Genomic DNA, 25526 nt, shown 5'->3' with positions numbered 1-25526 from the left:
TCCTTTGCTGGACAGAAGCGTTTTAGTTTGAAGCAACCCCACCTGTTTTTTTCATTTTGTTTTTGCTGTTGGCCTCAGATTCAAGAAATCATTGCCAAGACTGATGTCAAGGAGCTTATCTCATTTGTTTTTGTCCAGGAGTTTTATGGTTCCAGATCTTACATTCGAGTCTTCAGTTCACTGAGAGTTTCCTTTCGTGTATGGTGTCATATGGGGGTCCAGTTTTGTTCTTTATGCATGTATCCGTCCAGTGTTCCCAGCACCATTTATTGAAGAAACTGTTGTTTCCCCATTATATATTCTTGGCTCCTTTGTAGAAGGTTTATTGACTATATATATGTAGGTTTATTTCTGGACTCTGGGCTTTCATAACTTTCCAAACAGATACTTTTCTCCTTCCTGTTGTTATAGTAGCCTTTGACCTTAACATTGAGCCATTTCTACAACGTTTCTTTTTCACTTTTCTTCAAATAGTTGAACTACTTGAGGGTGTACTCAAGGACAACATAGCTAGTGATTTCGATGTATAGGATAAATATGAGCCCGGAGCAGTTTCCATGAAGTGGGTTCTATAATAACCAAGCATTTTCTTGTCTGAGTTTAACACTCTTGGGTGGTGTCTGTCGTAGAAGAGTTTTGACAGATGGTCTTTTTATCTTTTATCCGTTGCCATAATTTAAACACTGTGGCTGCTTCCACTCCACCTCTTGAATCCGCTGTCCAGCAGGTGTAGACCAGTGCTTAGCTTCCTGGAGACATTTCGCAGGGCATTCCACCTGTGGCTAAGAGTGCTTGTTTCTGAAGAACCAGTTATAAAAGCAGAGTAAAGCCCATCTGTCACAAAGGCTAGGCTGCAGTGGCAGATTAGATACAGGTGGCTGTGGAAATAAACTCACAATCATCTTGATGATCTGCCTAAAAGATTGGTCTTTTTTTATTCCTGAAAGAATAGGAGGAGGGCTACTCTCTATTTTTTTTTCCCCCAGATTATAAGGCTCTTGGTATCTTGAAGCGGCAGTTCCCTAATGCGTCGCTAATTGGACTGACTGCAACAGCGACCAGTCATGTTTTGAAGGATGCTCAGAAAATACTGTGCGTTGAAAAATGTTTTACTTTCACGGCTTCTTTTAATCGACCAAATCTCTATTATGAGGTATGTAATTCTATGTCAGTTTATTTTGTGAAGGATTTCGGCAGAGTCAGTTCAGTTCAGTTCAGTTCAGTCGCTCAGTCGTGTCCAACTCTTTGCGACCCCATGAATCGCAGCACACCAGGCCTCCCTGTCCATCACCAACTCCCAGAGCCTACCCAAATTCATGTCCATTGAGTCAGTGATGCCATCCAACCATCTCATCCTCTGTCGTCCCCTTCTCCTCCTGCCCTCAATCTTTCCCAGCATCAGAGTCTTTTCAAAGTTTACTTTTTCATTATGTCTGTTTACATGAGTCACAGTTATGTTCAAAAGTTTTTAAAAAATTGGGTGAGTATAAACAGATTTATTCATGAATGCTTCCTTTGTATATCTTATGCTATTTAATCCTTTGCTTGGTTAAGTAGAAAAAACTGCCTTGTTAAATTTGCATACACACTTTTGTGTAAGGATGGAGAGAAAGCATGCATTGATTGAGGGACCTGGGACTTCCTTGATGGTCCTGTGGTTAAGACTCTGCTTCCAGTTCAGGGCACATGGGTTTGATGCATGGCATAGCCAAAAAAATGAAAAAGATAACCAAGGACCCTAATGACATCTCTATAAAATTAATTATGAAATAATGCAAAATTATTATACCCTTAAAGATTTGCTAATACTCCCTATTTAGATTTTATGTAGTATATAACCTTGAAAGTTAAATAACCTCACAGCTGTTTTTACTTTGCAATCCTTTAAGGATAGACTTAATATTTTTCTGAGTTCTTACTGAATAGTTATTTGTGCCATGGTTTATGTTCTTACCAAAGTAGGGTCAGAAAATAAAGTCTCCATCTTTACAAGTTATTCATTGCTTCTGTGCCTCCTCTTCTCTGGTGAATTAAAAATTAAGGATCAAGAAGAGTCTAGGTGGTGACAGGGTCAGATGAAATGAATGAAAGAATGACAGGAAAAAACACCATGTCCAAGAAAGAATGGCACCTTGAAAGTTGTAAGTAAATAACCACATGAATGGCACTCATTAATTTACTTTTTAATAAGTTAACTTTTTTTAGGTTCGGCAGAAGCCCTCAAACACTGAAGATTTTATTGAGGACATTGTAAAGCTCATTAATGGAAGATACAAGGGGCAATCAGGTAATATGGAAACAAACCAACTATAAAGACTGAGCACTTTACAAAAGTAACAAATACTACAGCAAATCACTGAGACAAGATTAATGCACAGCAGAGCATACTTGAAAATATCATGATAAAATTAATTTGCTGGGTGATCTTAGAAATTGTGTGGGCATTTGCTAATGACACAGATTGTAAGAGTCATGAAACTGATTTGCTTATTTACACTTAATTGCATTAGAATAGACCTAATGACATAATGTTATCAATAGCACATATTTAGTAAGTATCTACTGTGTATAAGATTGAAGGCTAAGCAATGATGTTCTATAGGGATATAAAATATAGTTTTCTTATAATAAAGGACACATTAATGAAATATAAAAAGTAAATGCTGAATGAGTTAAATGTAGTGTAAAGTTAAGTATAAAGAAATATAAAAAGTAAATGCTGAATGAGTGTAGATGGAGTTGAGACTGTGTATAACATGTTCCAGGATTAACGCATAGATGGGTGTTACTAAAGCAAAGAACTGGTATAAAAGTTGTATTTCAAAACTATTCTGTAGATTGCCAGGAGATATTAGTGGGTGCCCTGGGTAAAAGGAGTTCCAGGGTCAAATAAGCTTGAGAAAGTCTGCAGGTTATTTATTCTTCCCACAGAGTCACAGGGTATATCAGCACCTTTGAAGTTCTAACCAGCCTTGCAAGAGAGAGAGACACCTGTTTAATTTTGTTCAATGCAGTGCTTCCCAAACTCATTTGCACATGGAACTCTTTTCACAGCACACTTGTTTACATCTTGTAGAGGATAAAGCATCAGTTTGAGAAATACTGTGTAGTGGAAGATAAAGTTGCAGAGAGAACTAAGATAATGGAAACCTAAACTGGTGGCTCCAGGCTCGTTACTGTTCTAGAGCAAGTTGCTGATCAAATCTTGAGTTATACTGAAAAGTCAGTATGTGTTCGGGGCCTTGGAATTTTTCATAATTCTTTTTTTCCCCATGCATTGTAATTACCAGTATCTTGAGTGTGTGAGTTAAAAAATTTCCAGGAATGTGCTATATATATATATAACCATTTGACATCTTTACTACAGGAATCATATATTGCTTTTCTCAGAAGGACTCTGAGCAAGTTACAATTAGTTTACAGAAATTGGGGATTCCTGCAGGTTCATACCATGCCAATATGGAACCAGAAGATAAGACCAAGGTTCATAGAAGATGGTCAGCGAATGAAATTCAGGTTAACTAATAGATCTTTAGTCAAAACCTAATTCACCTTTAAATATATTTTAGCTTAATTAATATATACAATGTTAATACATTTTAGGTAGTTGTGGCAACAGTTGCATTTGGTATGGGAATTGATAAGCCAGATGTGAGGTTTGTTATTCATCATTCAATGAGTAAATCTATGGAAAATTATTACCAAGAGAGTGGCCGAGCAGGTATGTATAACTCATACCCAGAAGTAATTTTTTAAAAGAGCTTTAAAAACACTGTAAGTGATATTTATTACTACTGTATTTTTAACTCTTTATTGGCTAGTATTTTTGTAACAAACAATGAAGTCCTTTGAAGTTTTATATTTATTTGCCTATGGAGAAATTTTCCTTATGTTCTATTGGAGTGTAATCAATTATTTCTTCTTATATTTGCTAAGATAATTTGATATCCATCTTTGTTTCCTGAGTTTTTAATTAGTTATTTCAAGTTTATAATTTGAACAACTGGATTATTTATGAACAGGTTTTTAAGTTAATAAAGTTGATTGTTGATAATTCTCTTCAGTCATATTTTAAAAAATTTGAGGACAGCTGTTACAAATTAACTTCTACATCTCTATCTGAAATTTCTAGATATGATCTATTGAGACTGAAATATCACCAGCAAGTTTTATGTTTATTATTTTTGCGTGTTTGACTTTTTAAAGTAGCTGTGCGATCTGAAGATGCTTCCCACTGCAGGTCGAGATGACACGAAAGCAGACTGCATTCTGTATTATGGCTTTGGAGACATATTCAGGATCAGCTCAATGGTGGTGATGGAAAACGTGGGGCAACAAAAGCTTTATGAGATGGTGTCCTACTGTCAAAACATACACAAGTAAGCCACACACTTTTTTTGTCACTTCTGTCAATTAAAAACAAGCACAACATGAAAGCATGTGGCATTTCTTGGGTCCTTACTTAAGTGAGTAAATACATTGGTGACACATCAAGTGTAAACCAGTAAAAGCAGATGTCTGAAGGGGTAGAAACCAGGACGTGAACCTGCAGAATGCCTGGATTTAAGAACATATATTCTAAGATATAGAGAACAAACTAGTGGTTACCAGTGATGAGAGTAGGGGGAGGAGGTAGGAGTGTGGGAGGTATAGATTTCTGGGTGTAAGATAGGCTCAAGGATGTATTGTGCAACACAGGGAATATAGGTAATATTTTGTAATACTTGTAAATGGAAAGTAACCTTTAAAAATTGTACAACAATAAAAATATAGTATCTTAAGTCTAAAAAAAGAAAAAGAAAAAAGTTATTCTCTTTCTTCAAGAAAGATAACTGTTAACTTTTTTCTGAATGTTTGGTAGCAGTCATTTGTGAAGCCATCTATTCTTGGAGGTTTGTTTCTTGGGAGTTTTCAAATTACTGATTCAGTTTCATGACTGGTAATTGGTCTGTTCATATTTTTTATTTCTTCCTTGTTCAGTCTTGGCAATTGTGCATTTCTAGGAATTTGTCCATTTCATCTAGGTCATCCATTTTATTGGCAAATATTTGTCCATAGTAGTCTCTTGATCTTTCGTATTTCTCTGGTGTAGGTTGCAACTTTTTCATTTCTGATTTTATTGACTTGGGCTTTTTTCCTTGATGGGTCTGGATAAAGATTTATTAATTCTGTTTGACTTGAGACTTTCCTGGTGGGCCGGTGGTTTAGACTCTGTGCCGAGAACCACTCTTAGTTTCATTGATCTTTACCATTATTTTTTTACTCTCTATTTTATTTATTCTGCTCTGATCTTTCTTTCCTTCCTTCTATTGACTCCTTCTACTAACTTGTTTTTGTTTGTTCTTTTTCTAGTTCCTTTAAGTGTCAGGTTAGGTTATTTGAGATTTTTCTTATTTCCTGAGGTACGCTTGTGTTGCTGTAAATTTCCCACTTAGAACTCTATTTCTAAATTCCATAGATTTTGAATTGTTGTGTTTCTGTTTTGTCTCCAGGTATTTTTGCATTTTTCTTTGATTTCTTCAGTGATTCATTGGTTGTTTAGTAGTATATGGTTTTGCCTCTGCATGCTTTGAGTTTTTTGCAGTTTTTTTCTTATAGTTGATTTCTAGTTTCATAGTGTTGTGGTTGGAAAAGATGCTTGGTATTATTTCCTTGTCTTAACTTTACCAAGAGGCTTGTTTTGTGGCATAGCATGTGATCTATCCTGGAGAATGTTAATGTTCCTTGTCCACTTGAAAAGAATATATTCTGCTATTTTTGAATAGAGTGGTCTATATATGTCAAGTCTGGTCTAATGTGTCATTTAATGCAGGTGTTTCCTTATTGATTTTCTGTCTCGATCATCTGTTGATGTAAATGGAATATTATAGACCCTTGCTGTTATTGTGTTAGTCAGTTTCTCCCTTTATGTCTGTTAATATTTATGTATTAGGTGTGTATATATATGTGTATATATATATATAAATAGTTGTTATATGTTCTTGGATTGATCCCCTGATCATTATGTAATGTCCTTCTTGTGTCTTGTAACAGTCTTTGTTTTAAAGTTTATTTTGTCTGATATGGTGCTTCCATTATAGCTCAGTTGGTAAAGAATCTGCCTGCAGTGCTGGAGACGTGGGTTCGATCCCTGGGTTGGGAAGATCCCCTGGAGAAGGGAAAGGCTACCCACTCCAGTATTCTGGCCTGGAGAATTCCATGGACTGTATAGTCCATGGAGTTGCAGAGTCGGACATGATTGTGCAACTTTCACTTTCTTTGTCTGATATGAGTGTTACTACCTTGGCTTTCTTTTGATTTCCATTCGCATGGAATATGTTTCCCCAGCCCCTCACTTTCAGTCTATGTGTCTTTAGAGCTGAGTCTCTTGTAGGCAGCATATATGCAGGTCTTGATTTTGTATCCATTCAGCCACTTTTGTCTTTTGGTTGGAGCATTTAGTCCATTTAAAGTTAATGGAATTGTTGATAGGTATGTACTTATTGCCATTTCATTGTTTTGAGGTGGTTTTGTAGACCTTTTTTGTTCCTTCTTTTACTCTTGTGGTTTGATGAATTTAGTGTTTGAATTCCTTTTTCTTTATTGTGTGGGTTTCTATAATAGAATTCTGATTTGTGGTTACCATAAGGTTTATATATACCAATTTCTCTATATACATGATGATGTAACTTGCTATCTTAATTCCAAATGCATTTTAACAATCTTGCATTTGTATTCTTCCCTCACAATTACTATTTTTACTTAGTCATCTTTGTAGTCTTATTACCTATCATAAGGACTCAAAATTTTTGTAAGCAGTAATTAGTGATAGAAAATGATATTTCTTTCCTATTAATGCTACAGCAAGTTTAAAAAATGAGAAAATGAAAATGTCCGTAGGTATTCAATAGGCCCTCATGAAGCATATTTTGGGACTTAGACTCAAAATGATACTATGAAATACAGGAAACTGCTTTGCTCTCAGGAAGATTCTCTAATATAGGTATACCTTGGAGATATTGCAGTTTCAGTTTGAGACCACTGCAGTCAAGTGAAAATTGTAATGAAGGTAGTGATGCAAATCTTTTGGTTTCCCAGTGCATAGAAGTTATTTTTACACTAACAACATATGGAAAAAATTATTACATATGGTGGGCATAGTAGTAGTCTTCCAAAGATGTCCACATCTGAATCTCTGGAATATGCTACTTTACATGGCAAAAGGGAGTTAATGTATTTAAAGTTGTAGTCAGCTGATCTTAAAATAGGGAGATAATCCTGAATTGTTTGGGTGGACTCACTATAATCACAAGGGTTCTTAAATGTGGAAGGAGGAATAAGATGTCAAAGTGATATGAAAACTTCACCCATTGTTAGCTTTGAAGATAGAGGAAGGGGGCCCATGAGCCAAAGAGTGCAGGCAGTCTTTAGAATCTGGAAAGGGCAAGGAAACAGATTCTTCCCTAGAACCACTCGGAGAAATCCAGCCCTGCCAACACCTTGCTTTTACTGATTTTAACCCAGTGAGACCCATGTCAACCTTCTAACCTATAAAATGTAAGATTATAAATCTGCGTTGTTTTAAGCCACCGAGTTTGTGTTAATGTTACGGCAGCAACAGGAAACTAGTAACAGTATATAACCCTGTATTTTGAAATAGGGATAATTCATATCTCTAATGTGTTTGCAGATGTCGCCGTGTATTGATAGCTCAACATTTTGATGAAGTATGGAGTCCAGAAGCATGTAACAAAATGTGTGATAACTGCTGTAAAGAGATTTGTGAGTTGTCCTTTTTAGATTTCTATAAGCTAATGTTTATAACTAGGACTACATGAGGGCAGTATTAGACACTCAAAATGAATTTAAAAGAATTAGCAAGGTGTGAATAGAATTTCTCAGATTTGAGAGTAGGAGCACAAGGTTTTGAAACAAGTACAAATAAAATTAAAAGCTATTGTGTATGCATGTATTTTATATTGCTACACTGAGATGTTAAATTTTTAAGAAATGAAGGGAAACATTTAAAATCCCTCTGATTAGAAATACTATTTACATATGAGAATGCTAACCTCTTGTAATAATCTCCAATATAGTCACTGACTGAAGAGAGAAATTCAGTACAAAATAGAGATTATAGTGTATCACCATTTTTGACCCAGGCAGTATTCAGTCACTCGTAAGACACTAGTTTGGTAGTGTTGGTGCTGTATTTTCACTTTTAAAAATTCTCTATGTATGCATAGTGTTTGATGAGCTAGACTAACCCATTCCTCACTGAGTTCTGATCCCTTGGTGGGGGAAGGTCACGACAATTTTAACTTTGCAGGTAGAGAAAATTATTTGTGTTTACTAGACTGTTTTATACTGACCAAATTAACAAGAGTCTGATAAATACATCTGAGTGCTCATGTCAATAGATGGGCATAACTGTCCAGGAAATTCTTGTTGTGAAACTAGAGTCCCTAGGAAGCCACACTGGTTGTCAGAATATTGCTTAATGAGCATGCATCATTAAATATGGAGACATGAAGAACAGATTGACTAAATATGGTAGTCTAAACCTGGTAAATATGTAGAAGAGACTTACCCTCCTGTAAACACCTCTAAGTTTTTGTCATAATCATGTCTGGCTGATACCTTTTGGTTCCGAGAGCATCTCCAAAGACCTTCCAATAAACAGATTATTGTTTGTATATCATTTAAATTCGTGTCTTAGAGACTATAGCTTAATCTAATGAAAAGAGACTTGAGCAATAGTCTTAATTCAGAACACAGGAGCAAACCAGTGTTTAGGGTGGCTCACATTGGATGACTTATTTTTTAAACAAGTTTAACCACTTAGGACAGCCTATCCTTGCCCTAATTTCCACATTTCGTTCATCTTTAACCATGTCTCTTTCATTACAGCATTTGAAAGAAAGAATGTAACTGCATACTGCAGGGATCTTATTAAGATCCTGAAACAGGCTGAGGACCTGAATGAAAAGCTCACTCCACTAAAACTGATCGACTCTTGGATGGGAAAGGGTGCCTCGAAATTGAGAGTAGCAGGCCTTGCTCCTCCCACACTTCCTCGTGAAGACCTGGAGAAAATCATTGCACACTTTCTCATACAGCAGTATCTCAAGTATATACAGACCCATTTCTTGCCCTCTCATGCTGTCTTTCCTGAGTCTCATTTTTATATAAGTACAACAGAACAAATGGTTTAGTGGTTGTTTCATAGGAACTTTTAAACACTCTATAAAATTTACTTAGTAAACAAATTCAAACTTTTAATTATCATATGTCAAAGCAGCAGCAAAGTACAATACTTTATTGCATTTTTATACTAAAAGTTTTTTTCATATCAATGTTTAAAATTACTTATTTTTTATAAATTTCAGTTTGTTGTCTGCAACTTCTCAAAGCCTGACTGTTGGCCTTTGTCTCCTGCAGAGAAGACTACAGTTTTACAGCTTATGCTACCATTTCATATTTGAAAGCAGGACCTAAAGCTAATCTTCTGAACAACGAGGCACATGTTATTACCATGAGAGTAAAGAAGCCCACGCAGAACTGTTTCAGGGTGATTACTAATTTTCAATTTTTAATTATTTGAAAAAGACATTAAAGCCTGTGTCTTGCTTTTCTTTAACTTGTTCTCTTCTGGGTCCAGTGGAACACAGAAGAGATCAGTCAGTGTTCTTGGAATCTGGGTATAGAAGAGAGAAAACCTACTTTTGTGTTCTGCAGAGGTATTAAGTGGAAGAATTTAGACTAGTTTTTAAATAAAGACTAGGGGTTTCCAACCTTTTGGAATGTGAAGACTCCATTTTAATGTCTGATGTTACGATGCACCCTGTTCTCATGACTTTGCTTGTGGTCAGTGCTAGCTGAGAAGTCAGCTTGTGCAGCAGAGTTGAAAACCCCTGTCACAAACTAACTGCTCTCCAGCCTGCAAAAGCTCAGCAGGCACCAGTGTGTCCAAGGACATGTCAGGTATTCTTTATGGTCTTGATAGCACAGCCTTTCCTATTCAAGATGGGGCTCATATTGGAAGAAATTTGAAAATGAAAACAAGACCAGTGGACACTTAAAAGAGCTGATTAATACAGAAGGACTTGATAGTAATCTCCTGAGAAAATGAAATAGCTGAATTTTAACCAGTGTTTGTCTTGTTGTTTTGCAGACTGAATCACCTCAAACTTGTCATTCTGAAGGAACTGATAAAAAGAGGAAAGAAAAAACTCCAAGTAGCTTCCTGAAGAGATCTGCAAACATGCTTCAGCAACCGGATTATAAGAATATAGGGGCTAAGAAAAGAAAAATTGATAATGCATAAGATGAGTGTTTCTAAATTTTCCAAGAAAATAACTTATGCATGGAAACACTATTAGTTTTGTAGTTAATCAGAAGTTTAATTTTAAGACAATTTCCTTAATATTTTATACATATGGAGCTACATTTTCAGAATTTATCTCTGAAGTATTGAAAACATGAGAATTTGAGACATTCTGATGTCTTGAGATCATGAATTGCATAAATTTACAGTATGAAACAGGAAAAATAAATTAACTTTATTGTAAAACCCTTTAAATGTAAAATACGTAAGAGATTAAGTTCATGTAACTTTGTTAAGTTCTTTATGCCTTGTCACAACTAGCTGTATTTTTCTTTTCACACAGCTGGCTTACAAAGGCCACAATGGTAAACGTCTTGAAACCACAGCCTGCCTTTGACGTTTCATGGTCAAAGAATGGCTCTGGTATGTTAACTGGACACCACGCTGTTGGTTAAGTAGGTAACAAGCTAATTTGTTTCAAAGCTAAATCACAAATGAATGTCTCTGAGTTGAAAACACAGAAATGAATACTTCAGACTTATCTTTACATAATTAGTGGTCAGTTTTGCGTTAGGAAAAAAAAACCCAAAACCTATAAATAAATTATTTTAACTTCAGCTGGTCATCATAAATCTGTAATCCTTTGACTTTTAAAATCTTATTTGGAACGTGATGTAGCTCTTGAAATGCCCTTTTTAGTCAAAATAATCTTCTATATCAATATTTGGATCCAGCAGATCTTCTCCATATGCTGAAAGGTTCATCTGGTTTAAAATTAAATTTTCAAATGTTTCTTCTAAGTCAGTTTCACCAATTAAGACAGCGCCCATCATTCGCCCGTTCTGCAGGACGGCTTTGATGTACTCCTGCCCTTTGGTACACCTCAGCAGCAGTTCATGGTTTGAACCCAAGCCCTGTGCATTGTATTTTCCCAGTAATACAACCTATATAGAGAAATATAAAAATGTTATTTTAGTGAGTACTTAAGAAGAAACAAAATACACAGTTATTTTGTTTTTTCCTAGAGTGGGAAATCACAAAATTTTACTATTGAAAGTGCCATTTAGAAGGAACCAAAGAAAACATGTGTACAGTATGCATTCACTCTACAGATGACACTACCGTACAACGTACATGAACATTAAACCCTAGTGAATATACAAACATGTAGGACGTGGACTACATCAGCCTGGAGTCATGATTTAAAGGCTGAATAAGAAACCGAGTTAGATCTTTCATGGGCAAATTGCTGAATCTCTCTGAAATTCATGTATATATTTGTATGTGTATCTCCTTGTCAGTAAATGAGGAGGAAAAAACTTGCCCCTGAGTGATGTAAAGAGGGTTAAATAATACGTAGGGGGTAGTACCTGCTCATTCTTGAGTATGAATAGCTGTTAGTTCCCTTCACAAAGGACTGAATTTCAAATAAAACTCAGAAATGTACCATCAGGGAACAAATCTGGAAGAGATTTTTTTTTTCCCCCTGAACTACACGAGTTCAGTGAGAAGGTAGGTCTGACTATCAGATGACGAGGGACCATGCTTAGTTGCTTTAGTCGTGTCTGACTCCTTGCAACCCCGTAGATTGTAGCCCACCAGGCTCCTGTCTCCATGGATTCTCCAGGCAAGAATACCGGAGTGGGTTGCCATGCCCTTCTCCAGGGGATCTTCCCAACCCAGGGATTGAACCCAGGTGTCCCACATTGCAGGCGGATTCTTTACTGTATGAGCCACCAGGGAAGCCTGACCCTGTGGACTGTATGTAGCCCGCCAGGCTCCTCTGTCCATGGGATTCTCCAGGCAAGAATACTGGAGTGGGTTGCCATGCCCTCCTCCAGGGGATCTTCCCAACCCAGGGATTGAACCCAGGTCTCCTGCACTGTAGGCAGATTCTTTACCTTCTGAGCCACCGGGGAAGCCTCCAGCAATAATACCAGTAATGGGTTTGTAAGAAATGAGGAAATCTGTCACTTTGTACAGTGATTAAAACCAGATAAAGCTCTTATTCATGTGAGAAAATTAGATGACTGTAATTAGTTATAAGACTAACAAGCAGGAAAGGTACTGTTAATATTTGTCTATCTATCTTACCTTATAGTTAAAAAATTTTGTTACATGAGCGAAAAGTTCAAAGCTGAAATCCATGTCAATGGACTCTCCTACACTAGCTGCGGCCATGCACTTTGCTGCGTACCATCCCATCTGTCTAGCCTGGGTCCACAGCCTCATCTGAAACAAAGAAGGTCATGCAATTTAATTTTTCATTATCATTATTTGAAAAATGTTACCACCTTAACCTAGTACAATTCCTTAAAGTGCATGACAGTCCCCGAGAACAGTTACACCTAGCTTGTTAGGTAACTGACTGGATCACTGTCACACTAACCAAATGCTTCTGGTATTTGATAATTCTTATACCTCATGTGTGACAACTAATGTCTTTTTTGTGTGCAAAAAATAATAACCATAATCATGGATATGAGCTTTAAGAATTTCTGAAAGAAGTGATAGTTTTTTTTTTTTTTTAATTCAGTCTCCTCTCTAAACAAGGTTAGGTCTGGTGAAGTAAGAAGGCAGCCTGCAGAGCACAGTAACAACTGGAGAACGGCCAACAGAAGTGGCCTGCGATACTCTTCTGCTGCACTGTTACTAATGCGTTTTAGCCTCCAAGTTCCTTCAGTTTGTGTCTTGGACTATGTGAAACAATTACTGCTTATGCAAATTACGAGATGAGTTTATTAGAGTCACTCAAAGTAAGAAACACCAGTTTATTTCTGGACGTTTCTTTCCTGTTCTAGAGTATGAGGCACATGAAGGATTAATTTACATATTCCCTGACTTCAGCCCTTTTGCTGTGCCGTGCTTAGTCACTTAGTCGTGTCTGACTCTTCGATGCCATGGACTGTAGCCCGCCAGGCTCTTCTGTCCATGGGGATTCTCCAGGCAAGAATACTGGAGTGGGTAGCCTATCCCTTCTCCAGGTATCTTCCAGACCCAGGAATTGAACTGGGGTCTCCTGCATGGCAGGCAGATTCCCGATCAGCTGAGCTACCAGGGAAGCCCGACTTTAACCCTTAGTGGGCTGAAATGTTAACAACAACAAAAACAGCAACTCCAATTCCTAACTGAGTTTGCGACAGATATGCCATAAAAACGACATAGGATGTCACTGTAGAGAAAACTGAAAGCAAGCTAGTTTGAAGCATTTTAGAAATATGGCTGACATCACCCTCTTGCTGATGCTCTCTCTGATGTATGTAAAAACAATAAAGCTGATTCTTAAAATACATCTAGTTCCTCTACTGCTTCACACTCCAGTTAATCTGAATGAATAACAGCCCTGCCAGTGGAACTGGTCTTTTATCAAGTTAAGTGGTTTTTGTTTTTTATTGGAGTATCACCAAGATAAGTGTGTTGACTGGTTCTTTTATCTGTAACATCTACCTTTGACTCTCCTCCTCCTAAAACGCCACCTCTGGCCACTGTCTTGAGTATCTTCCTCTAGGACTTCTGCCCCACCATTACGAGGCAGGCAACACTGTGACAGCAGGGGGAAATCTAGATCCAGGTGGAAGGGGTTGTTAGGCTGAGGAAGGCTGTTTACCATGGGAACATTCTTTCAGTAATTCCCACAGGGAACAGATCATCAGAAACAATGTATGGTTTATAATCTCAGTGTGCTATTTTTTTTTATCTAAAGCTGTACCGTCCTAAATCGTAGCCACTAGTTACGTAACTATTTAAATTAATTACAAGTAAAATTAGAATTCAGTTCCTCAGTCACAGCCACCTTTCAAGTGCTTAGTAGACAGGTGGCTAGTGGCTACCTGACTGGACATTGCCAAAGTACAGAATGTATCTGTCATCACAGAAAGTTCTACAGGACACTGCTGGTAAGCATCATGAAAAACAAAGTAACAGTCATAATTCTTTTTAAAATTAAGAGATCCCAGTCTATTCCATCACTACATAATACCTTACCAAAAGGGAAAAACTCTAGTGTTTTGGTTTTGTGACCAAAAAAAAACCCCAAAAAACCTCTGATAGCTTCCCACTTAAAGCAGAAAAACTGGAAAACAAGAAAGGTGCATTTACTTGTGGCAGCTCCTTTATTTTCAGATGGACTCTGATAAACACCTGTGATCAGGTTATGCCGGCTTACCTGCTGCCAGACAGGGCTGGGATGCCAGGAGGCCGTGCAAATATCACCTGCGGCGTAGATGTCAGGGAGAGACGTGTGCATGTGGTCATCCACCTTCAGTCCACCGTCTTCTCCTACATCAAACTAAACAATGTTCCTCATAAGCGCGTGGGGTAAGGAAAAGCATACACGACTTTCGTTCTAAAGTAAAAGAACAAGTCACATTTCTACATGTTGATATGCTGACTTTTCATGAGGAAAGTGAAATAGCTGCCAAGTTTAGACAACTAATCTGAATTTCCAGTCAGTCAAATTCCTACTCAAGATGAACCCATAGCATTCTTGGAACTTCAAATTCTTAGAACATCAAAAATTGCCAATAAACATATGACCACCCCACTCATAGTTACAACAAGCTTCAAATGCTAAAAAGCAAAAAATACACGCTGGTTTCTCTCAAAGAATCGCTCTAAGAATTCAGAGTATCAGTCTCAGGCCCACTTCCAAGGGGGCGCTAATGGCAAAGGACCCGCCTGCCAATGCAGGAGAGGTGAGAAGCGGGTTCGAGCCTGGATCGGGAAGCTCCCCTGGAGGAGGGCATGGCAACCCGCTCCAGTATTCCTGCCTGGAGAATCTCAGGGACAGAGGGGCCTGTCAGCCTAGAGTCCATGGGGTTGCAAAGAGTTGGACAGGACTAAAGTGGCTTAGCATACACATCAGTCTCTTACCAACATTTAGACAAATAAAGGGGAAAGCGTGCACTATGTCACCTTCAATAATGCTGGGATGGTAACTGCTTAAGGATTTGAAAGTAAAAAAATACTGAACATGAAGACATGAATATAAATTAAATTGTTTCCAGCCATCTTAAATTACAGCTCTGTGCCACACTTCAAACGAACAATGCTCATGCTAGAGAATTAGAGATCTTCACAGATAATTAACACTTTAGCAATGTTCACAGTGAGACAAAAATTGTCACCTTACACTGTTGCCACAGAGAAATGGTTCTATATTTGGTGTAACTCCTGTAGCGCTGACAATGAAATCGCAGCCATATATCTTTTCATTGGTCAATTCCACATATACAGGCCATATCTCTTAAAAAAAAAAAAAATTTGTTCTCAAGTGTAATCACCACCAACAGCCTGTAACATTATGTGAATATGACGACTAGAACAAAGAAAAATTGAACGAGGCAAGATTTGACTTTAAAACAATAACTCAAGAATATTTACAAGGTACATTTGCTAAAACAATTTTAATATGACCAATTCCATCTTCTTATTTTGGGTATAATCACGAAACCATGGCAGGCATTCTAAACATTTTTCCTTCAAATTTAGACAAATTCTAACAAAGTAAATTGATAATCACTTTATAAATTATTTCTTTAAAAATCTTTATTAATAAATTAGACTCCATCAAAAGTTTAGTCCAAGTAGGTTATTCATTTTTCAAAGTTTTCCCTTATTGGTGACATTCAGACAATCCCTTTCCCTATGAAAAAATTCAAAGAATTCAGAGCAATGGGATATCTCATACAGGAGGTTTAGATATATTTCATAGAGTAGTTCTCATGGGAATGTAGAATAGAAATTTCAGGAGATCTGTACCTTAGTTTCAACTTATAGATTTCAATCTGTCTGATTTTGAGGATGTCACTTCAACTCTAAGAGCATCAGCTTTTTAGTTTTTAGTTTTTGTCTTGATCTACAAGATAATGCTAATTCACTCAGGGGTATGATGGTCAAACAATGAGCCTTGCATAAAATGTTAAGCTCTATAAAATTTAATTTATTAGAAATTGCAAAGAGTTAAGTACTGAAAATGAAATGATTTACATTATTACGGTTTTAGCTTTTCACATTTAAATTTTATATGGAAGTATAGAGTTTTTAAATATAACAATAAAGCAAAATTGTCTTTTTAAATAAGCGATTATTTTTTCTTATTTCATCACTTACCTTTGTCAGTAGTAACTGACTGATCATGATGGTCTCTTGGAAAAGTCAAGGACTTTTTCTCAGAAATTCTAAATTCTTCTTGAAGGTAAATTTTCTTTACTTCACACATGGTTTCAATGTGAATTTTATGAGAAAACTAAAATAAAGAAGTACTGGTCACCATACTATTTCCAGAAAGAAGGATGGGTTATTGATGATGAAGAAAAAATTTATAATACACTTACAGAAACTTTAAAAAAAAAAATTCTTACAGTATAAGTGAAAACACATTTAATGCTCCCAAACATGCCTCTTAATTTTGTGTATGAAAAGAGGGAGCAGAAACTCATTTAGTTTTTAGAGATCAAGAGTTGAACTGGCAGGGAGCACTAAGGGCATACTTTCTGATAGAAGCCTCATCAATAATTACACGTATACATGTTTTTATTTATTTATTTTCGGCTGTGCTGGGTCTTCGTTGCTGCACAGGCTTTCCTCTAGTTGCAGTGCGAGGGGGCTGCTCTAGTTGCAGTGCATAGGCTTCTCATTACAGAGGCATCTCGTGTTCTAGAGCATGGGCTGCAGGGCACGTGGGCTCAGTAGTTGAGGCTCCTGGGCTTTAGAGCACAGGCTTAGTTGCTTCACGGCATGTGGGATCTTCCTGGATAAGGGATCGAACCAGTGTCTCCTGCATTGGCAGGCAGATTCTTTACGGCTGAGCCACAGGGAAGCCCAGTATATATTTTTAAATTATAACTGTTATGGATTAAAAAGTAAGTTGACATATCCCGACTGTTATTGTTATATTCCAGAACCTTAGTAAAGTGCCACTTAGGCAGGAGATACTCAACAAATGATCACTGAACTAAACTGAAGTTGCAAGTTAAAAATACCACTAATTGTAGGACCTGAAGGTGCAGGAATAAATGATTTTGTGTGATTTCCATCACAAAATTTGATATACACAAATTTGATATACTGTGAAGCCAGGCCCACTCCAACCTAATGAAGGCTGAAAAGAAATCATACACAGTAATAAAGACTGTATATGTATTTGTTACAATATTTAAATATCATACATAGTCTTTTAACCACAAATAACTAAAACATCTAGTAAATAAAATGAGTAAGAGCAATTCATCTGCTTATGCAATTAGGATATTAAATATGTGATTTATTTAGAATCTATCTAATAATCTTTAGAATAGACTGCATCCAAAGAGACCTTTGAGAAAAGATTAATTTAAAATAGGACAGGTGTGTTTACTAAAGACTGTGTATGGAGGTCTATCTATAAAGCCAACTGGCCCCAAGTCCATTCTTAACACCATGGATTTTAAGGAAAATGACTTGGCCAATTCTTTGACTACAGGCTTAATAACCAGTCTTTAACAAACAGTAAAGCGTCTGCCTGCAATGCAGGAGAGCTGGGTTCGATTCCTGGGTCTGGAAGATCCCCTGGAGAAGGAAATGGCAATCCACTCCAGCATTCTTGTCTGGAAAATCCCATGGATGGAGGAGCCTGATAGGCTACAGTCCATGGGGTAGCAAAGAGTCGGACACAGTCCATGGGGTCGCAAAGAGTTGGACATGACTGAGCGAAGAAGCTTTAACAAGCAGTTCAAGAATTTAAAATTGAATTTAGATATGTTTAAACAGTATATGAAAACATACCTCTTTTGTTCCTTTAAGATCCAGCCCTTCATGCCAGTCTGGTCCCAAGGCACTGCCTATGCTACCAGCATTAGCTCTGGCTTGTGCTTCCTTTTTCCATCCTGAGGAGACAAACTCAGTTCAAAATCCAAAGGATACGAAAACTGTCAGGCAGAGAATTATGTTTGTGTTCAGAAGTTTTTAGGTAATGTAATAATTCTCATATACACATTCATACAGCGGGACTAAACTTATCTATATTATTTTATTCATTACTTTACTATTTTATGATATACAGCTACAAAATGGATAATCTTTCAATTGAGTGTTGTGTATAAACAAATATAGAGTGCTTCATGGATGTTATAATCACTGGTTAATATAAAGAGTAAGAAAATCAGACATTAAATTTTGAAAATTTTGTCAATTTTTAGTGTGACCCAAACTTGAAAAATTCTTGTTCAATTTTATAAGCCAAAATTTAAGAAAAAAAAAAAAGCTCTTTTAAACTAAAAAACTGTATCTGTTTTTAAACTCACTGCCATTTTATAAACTTAGGTGTTGTCGAACTGTAGCATCTGCCTGCACAGATGTAGATGGGCTGGTTTGTTTCAGTTCAGTTCAGTTCAGTCGCTCAGTCGTGTCTGACTCTTTGCGACCCCATGAATCGCAGCATGCCAGGCCTCCCTGTCCATCACCAACTCCCGGAAGTTCACTCAGACTCACGTCCATCGAGTCAGTGATGCCATCCAGCCATCTCATCCTGTCGTCCCCTTCTCCTCCTGCCCCCAATCCCTCCCAGCATCAGTCTTTTCCAATGAGTCAACTCTTCGCATGAGGTGGCCAAAGTACTGGAGCTTCAGCTTTAGCATCATTCCTTCCAAAGAAATCCCAGGGCTGATCTCCTTCAGAATGGACTGGTTGGATCTCCTTGCAGTCCAAGGGACTCTCAAGAGTCTTCTCCAACACCACAGTTCAAAAGCATCAATTCTTCTGGTTTATTTAATTCACTTTAAATTTGCAGTTTTAGTTATACATACTTTTCATAAAAAATAGATCCTACATATATATATAACCTGTGTGTGTGTATAATCTTAAAAGTTACATAAAGAAAGAGAAATAAGTATTATCTATAGTCCTATCAAAATATTTTGCTAAATTTTCTTATAACCTTTTTCTATATGGTTAAAAAGTAAAGTCTCATCTGTGAATGAATGAGCTAGACGCCATACTCACCTTCAGTTGTATATCTGGTTCTTTTCTGTGCAATTTTAGCCTCTGGTTTTTCATCAATGAGCTTTGAAGTCAAGAATTCAGCTGCTCCTGCATCGAAGAAAGTATTCCCAATCGCTTTATCTTTAATGACCCAAATCACTTCACAGCCTTCGATTTCATACCTGAAAGGGAGATGAAAGTTACTCAGAGCAATTTCAAAGTGTAAGGAGAAATCTTTGTATGATAAATAACAACTACCTCTTAGGGCAAGAGTAAAGAAAATATTTTAAGGCAAACTGAGAATGACTATTAAGCAGAATATAACGCTGTTTCAGGGTAATAAGAGTTAAAGTAGAATAATAAGGGAAATTTAAAGTTTATTTAGAGAACATATACATGACAAATATATACTCTGAATCCCTGGAGCAGGAAATGGCAATTCAGGATTCTTGCCTAGAGAATTCCATAGCCAGAGGAGCCCGGCGGGCTATAATCCATGTGGTCACAGAGTTGGACACGACTTAGCGACAAAGCATGCACACATATGCCCTGGAGAGCATATAAAATTTTTAATGAATATCACCTAAAAGGGTTCACTTTCTAAACACAGTTATATGAATGTCCCCCAGGGATCCCAGGAGTGACCAATGCCTGGATTATCTAGTTACAGTGTAATCAGTAATGGAAGGATGGATGACATATAGCTACAACATTCAGACAGCTGACTTCTTTTTGAACAAATATTTTATTAATATGTATTCAAAGCACATTATGGAAGGACAGAGAAAAGAAAGAATGAGAGTTACAATGAAAATCTTAACTTTGTTGTACAGGAAACGATTACCCTGCAATGAATTCCTTTCATCTAAGAAATTTCCAAGACATCTAGCCAAAGAAAGACCCAGGCCACAGAAAAATGACAACTCTTAGAGGAAAACAGGAATACCCAAGGTTTATAGAAACCACCTTCCACTAATGTTCATGAGGTCGCAAGAGCTTCTGGGCTGTAGCAGTTGTATCTCTAGGTTTGGACACTGAGAATGTGGTTTTCTTAACAGTCACTCTACAAAGTCCCTGGAGTTCACTACAATTCATCTGCCCTTAATATGTGTTTTGGTACAAATGAATGGGGACAATCCTGAATAAACAGGATGCATGGTCATCCTAACTACACTAGGATTTTATTTGAAGCTGCCATGGTAATCAGTGTTAATGTCACTGGTTTTTAACATCCATTTATGGTAAAAAGTGTTAACCACCTTTATTTCTCAGAGTGACATAACAGAGTTAGGTTATATGATTTTTTCAAGGCTAAGTGACAGATAAGCTGATGATAGAAGAAAGAATATTTAGTACATCTGACTCCAGTCACCTGATGTTCATGCTTCTTGGTGTATGGTAAAGGAGCCCTTTGCCTTCTCCAGTGGGCCTTTATTTCTCCTCCTCTCTTATGCCAGCAGAGTACTTAATAGTTACTAAATTTCAGATTATCTGGGGAACGTTCTATATCTCATGCTGCTCAGATCATATAATATTGCTGATAACAGAAAGCAGAATATACATAACTTTTATATTCCAATTTTACACAAAAATTTTTTTTCTTTGGTATTTTAAAGTAATGTAGGAATGTAACACAGCAGTATAGCTTAAAATACTGATGCTTGACCAGTGGGCCATAGTTATTATAAGTAACCACAAGAAATAACTCCTGGAAGTGCTGTACTTCACAGGATGCCCTCTAATCCTCTTATCCTATGAACAATGTCCTCAGAAAGATGCATAAGCAAGAAAGTATCATCACACTTTGGGGAAATTCTGCTTTCATTTTTAAAACCACTTAAAAAAAAAACCCAGAGAACAATGAAGTATTACATTTTGTGAAATTATGAAAAACTATGTCTGCTTGAAAAAGAAAGGATTAATCTACATTTGGAAACAGAGATAATAGCTGAAATGAAGGCATACTGAAGAAATCAGTATTAACATCAGAGTCTGCATATGTCATTTTTCATTAAGACAAAAAAGCCTAATCATTTAGTTAATCTAAACCGAGAGAATAGCAGTACATAGGCACTTTCTTAAACAATCAGAGTTTACTGAATATAAAATTATGAATTTTATCCAAGTATATGGTCTTCAAACTCCAACCTAAATAAAGAATAGGATTAAATATTGTGAGACTTGGAAACTGTTTGAATGTGAGCAAGCTTTTCAATGTTAATAATAGTATTAAGTTCCGCTTTTGGTGATAACTGATGGAGAAAAATCTGTCATGTAAGGATTTGAAGCTCCTCTTACAATAAATCTATGCCTCCCTCTTCCAGCCCATTTGGTCTTGACTCTAGTTTTTTCTTTGCATTTTTCCATACAATGCCACAAACTTCATAATTACATTAATGACTCCCAATGCTCATACTCAGGCAATCCAAGAACTCTTACAGGCTTCCACTGAGATTCACCGTCCTCTAAAGAGAGGCAAAAACCTAGTCTCAGGGCTGGAACAAATGAAAGGGAGCAAAGACACGGTTTCGGCAGATTCCTTATTTGAATATAAATTTGTCCTCTTTGTAGCCAGACCCAACCTTCTGGCCTGAAAAATATCTAGACTAGTCCATGTCTGCCATCTATGGAAAGATAAAATCACAAAGAACGTGCATCAATGCTCTGGAGACTACAGCAGGATACTCCTCAATGGTTTTCAAACTGTAAACACCATATTAAGATGACAGTATTTCATATTAAGGTGTTCACATTCCCCAAACTTCCAGAAACCAAGAGTTACTCCCGTTAAGTGGGAATACCACGTATCTTGAAACAGAAACTCACAAACACTTTGGGTTTCATGGCCAGACGGGTAATGTAAATAAGTGAATCAGGATGGGGTATAAGCAATAAGTAGTTATGGGGACTACGGGCAGGACTCTCTAAAGGTGTATGTATTTAAATTGTTTTTCAATATAGTAAATGCTTACAAGAACACATGCATGGGTCAAATCTAACTAGTCGTCAGTGAGACCAAAAGCTTTCCTGAAACTCTTTATGTTTCATAAATTTGCCTTCTCAACTATGAATTATTTCATAATTAAAAAAAAGTGGATTTTCATAGCTAAAAAAAAAAAGTAGATTTTCTCCTTGAAAATGTATGAAAAACAATTATCCTTATCTTTGATTTTTCAGGACAACAAGATATTTTCTGGTCTACCAATAATTACATGAATCACAGAGCAAACCTTACATAATATTAAAAAACATGTACTTACACTAATTCAAGTGCGATACCACCATTCCCTATGATCATTATTCTCTTGGCTTTAGTAAGCTGTTTCTGAAATTCCTGTATCAAAAAGAAAATGACAACTGTTTTGTAGTATGGGCAGCGCCTGAAGCAAGAGGCTTTACTGATAATCTCTTTCCCTCTCTGCCAGGACGTACCCTCCCGATTAATATAATAAATGTTGTCTCCATGTTTCACCCCAGATTGCCTTTATAGCAACGCTTCTTCTAGCTTTCTTTGCCTTTTATGTCATTACACTCAAATGCAGCACGAGGCTCTGTCTTTAGCTTACTACATTCCCAACTACTGGACCAAGTCAATTTACCAACGTGACACTGAGCTACATCCTGGATTCAGGATTCTTCCTGTCCTTCTAGTCCCTCAGTCCACACTTTCCCTGCAGTCACTCAGAACTTACAGAAATGAGGAGCACAGCGGCACAGTGGTTCAGAGCACAGACCGTAGAGTCCCTGGCTCCAGCAGTTTACTAACTGGGTGGCCTTGGGCAAGCTGCTTAACCTCTCTGTACCTCAGGTCCTCCCAACTATAAATGAAAGTAAGAAGTGACTATATCTCAAAGTTTTTTAAGCATTAAGTAAGATGATGCAGATAAAGTTGTTAGGAGTAGCAGGCACATAATAATATCCAGTATTTGTTTTTAAAATGTTATCACCATTGTAAAACAGCTAATTGATGCCTCCACTTCCCATTCCCCACCAAAAAAAGATCACAATGAGCTTGGAGAAAAAGTGACCAGAAATCATTCTTCTGGTCCTTTCCAAAGTAGAGAAAAGTCCCATTGCTTCAGGATGACAGCTGAACAGCTAAAGCTGTTAGCTCTACTTAGTCCTCCCATCTCAGTTTCCTCTCTGTAGAGTGGGAGTAATGACTGCCAGAGGATTTTCATGAGGACTGATAAGTTCATGTACACAGAGGATGTCACTGTAACATAGTTATGAACTCAATCCTTCATAATATGAACCTCAAATGTTCACAAGAACAAAATCCAGTTCTAGTATTCTCTAAAATTCCTATTTAAGAATATGCTTAAACAAATTGCTATCGATTTTATAGATGATGCAATCTTATTCAGTTCAGTTGCTCAGTCGTGTCTGACTCTGTGACCCCATGGACTGCAGCACGCCAGGCCTGTCTATCACCAATTCCTGGAGTTTACCCAAATTCATGTCCATAGCATTGGTGATGCCATCCAACCATCTCATCCTCTGTCGTCCCCTTCCCCTCTTGCCTTCAACCTTCCCCAGCATCAGGGTCTTTTCCAATGAGTCAGTTCTTCACATCAGGTGGCCAAAGTATTGGAGTTTCAGCTTCAGCATCAGTCCTTCCAATGAATATTCAGGACTGATTTCCTTTAAGGTTGACTGATTGGATCTCCTTGCAGTGCAAGGGACTCTCAAGAGTCTTCCACAACACCACAGTTCAAAAGCATCAATTCTTCAGTGCTCAGCTTTCTTTATAGTCGAACGCTCACATCCATACATAGACCACTGGAAAAACCATAGCTTTGACTAGATGGACCTTTGCTGGTAAAGTAATGTTTCTGCTTTTTAATATGCTGTGAAATCTTATTATGTAAATATAAAATTACTACCTCATAGGACAGAACAACAGTAAGCTTGAGGTAAGACAGGAGTATTGTGACTGGAATCAAGATGTTCTTCGCAATAAGGATCAATGAATTCTGAAATAAATTACCAAAAGAAGTTGCAAAAAGTTCTGAAGGTGGAATTTCACCCTTCTGGGATAGTTTATCACTGTTCTTGAGCAGAACAAACCATGTATCTTTTTCAGTTCTAGGATTCTCTATCACAAAGATCTTCTGAATATTAATTTATTTGCTAAGAAGTAAGTTTTGGACATGCTTTGCCTTTTGACAAAAAGATCATTACATCATTTAGGATGCAAATCACATATTCCGAATCAGAGTAGAATAAGGTGTGGTTTGTCTCCTGAAAAATCCATATGCAGGTTAAGCAGCAACAGTTAGAACTATACATGGAACAACAGATCGGTTCCAAATCAGGAAAGGAATATGTCAAGGCTGTATACTGTCACCCTGCTTATTTACCTTATATGCAGAGTACACCATGCAAAATGCCAGGCTGGATGAAGCACAAGCTGGAATCAAGACTGTGGGGAGAAATATCAATAACCTCAGATATGCAGATGACACCAGAAAGCGTGTCATCTTATGGCAGAAAGCAAAGAAGAACTAAAGAGCTTCTTGATGAAAGTGAAAGAGGAGAGTGAAAAAGTTGGCTGAAAGCTCAACATTCAGAAAACTAAGATCAGGGCATCTGGTCCCATCACTTCATGGGAAATAGATGGGGAAACAATGGAAACAGTGAGAGACTATTTTTTTGGGCTCCAAAATCACTGCAGATGGTGACTGCAGCCATGAAATTAAAAGATGATTGCTCCTTGGAAGAAAAGCTATGACCAACTTAGACAGTATATTAAAAAGCAGAGACATTACTTTGCCAATAAAGGTCCGTCTAGTCAAAGCTATGGTTTTTCCAGTAGTCATGTATGAATGTGAGAGTTGGACTATAAAAAAAGCTGAGTGCCAAAGAATTGATGCTTTTGAACTGTGGTGTTGGAGAAGACTCTTGACAGTCTTTTGGACTACAAAGAGATCCAACCAGTCAATCCTAAAGGAAATCAATCCTGAATATTCACTGGAAGGACTGATGCTGAAGCTGAAACTCCAATACTTTGGCCATTTGATGTGAAGAACTGACAACCTGGAAAAGACCCTGATGTTAGGAAAGATTGAAGGCAAGAGGAGAAGGGGACGACAGAGGATGAGATAGTTGGATGGCATCACTGACTCAATGGGGACATGAGTTTGAGTAAGCTCTGGGAGCTGGTGATGGACAGGAAAGCCTGGCATGCTGCAGTCCAAGGGTTCTCAAAGGGTCAGACATGACTGAGGGACTGCACTGAACTGAATATAAATTGTAACCT

The 25526-nt window shown here is 37.3% G+C and overlaps 2 protein-coding genes across 4 annotated transcripts in view; one reads left to right on the top strand and one right to left on the bottom strand.

Moving 5' to 3' along the window:
* RECQL (RecQ like helicase) overlaps window positions 1-11625 on the top strand; it is a 35848-nt gene extending 24223 nt beyond the window's left edge. Inside the window, exons 7-15 of the mRNA XM_040235306.1 lie at window positions 987-1153; window positions 2206-2287; window positions 3368-3516; window positions 3604-3721; window positions 4241-4379; window positions 7670-7761; window positions 8890-9109; window positions 9421-9550; window positions 10154-11625. Of these exons, the coding sequence (XP_040091240.1) occupies window positions 987-1153; window positions 2206-2287; window positions 3368-3516; window positions 3604-3721; window positions 4241-4379; window positions 7670-7761; window positions 8890-9109; window positions 9421-9550; window positions 10154-10306 (1250 nt within the window). The 3' untranslated portion in view covers window positions 10307-11625. The remainder of the gene's footprint in view (window positions 1-986; window positions 1154-2205; window positions 2288-3367; window positions 3517-3603; window positions 3722-4240; window positions 4380-7669; window positions 7762-8889; window positions 9110-9420; window positions 9551-10153) is intronic.
* The window catches only part of PYROXD1 (pyridine nucleotide-disulphide oxidoreductase domain 1), a 26224-nt gene continuing 11051 nt past the window's right edge, over window positions 10354-25526 (bottom strand). For 2 of the 3 annotated variants that reach the window (XM_040235307.1, XM_040235308.1), the window contains exons 5-12: window positions 22525-22598; window positions 19286-19446; window positions 18071-18171; window positions 16418-16553; window positions 15438-15550; window positions 14472-14594; window positions 12401-12538; window positions 10354-11250 (exon numbers count right to left, since the gene is read on the bottom strand). In XM_040235307.1, coding sequence (XP_040091241.1) covers window positions 11002-11250; window positions 12401-12538; window positions 14472-14594; window positions 15438-15550; window positions 16418-16553; window positions 18071-18171; window positions 19286-19446; window positions 22525-22598 — 1095 coding nt within the window. In that variant the 3' untranslated portion in view covers window positions 10354-11001. Of the gene's footprint in view, window positions 11251-12400; window positions 12539-14471; window positions 14595-15437; window positions 15551-16417; window positions 16554-18070; window positions 18172-19285; window positions 21889-22524; window positions 22599-25526 lie in introns of all 3 variants that reach the window. The other variant, XM_040235310.1, reaches the window with a different exon arrangement.

Source organism: Oryx dammah, unplaced genomic scaffold, assembly GCF_014754425.2.
Source record: "Oryx dammah isolate SB20612 unplaced genomic scaffold, SCBI_Odam_1.1 HiC_scaffold_29, whole genome shotgun sequence".
Classification (NCBI taxonomy): Eukaryota; Metazoa; Chordata; class Mammalia; order Artiodactyla; family Bovidae; genus Oryx; species Oryx dammah.
The sequence above is the reverse complement of the archived record's forward strand: the minus strand, read 5'-3'. Positions and strand labels throughout refer to the sequence as shown.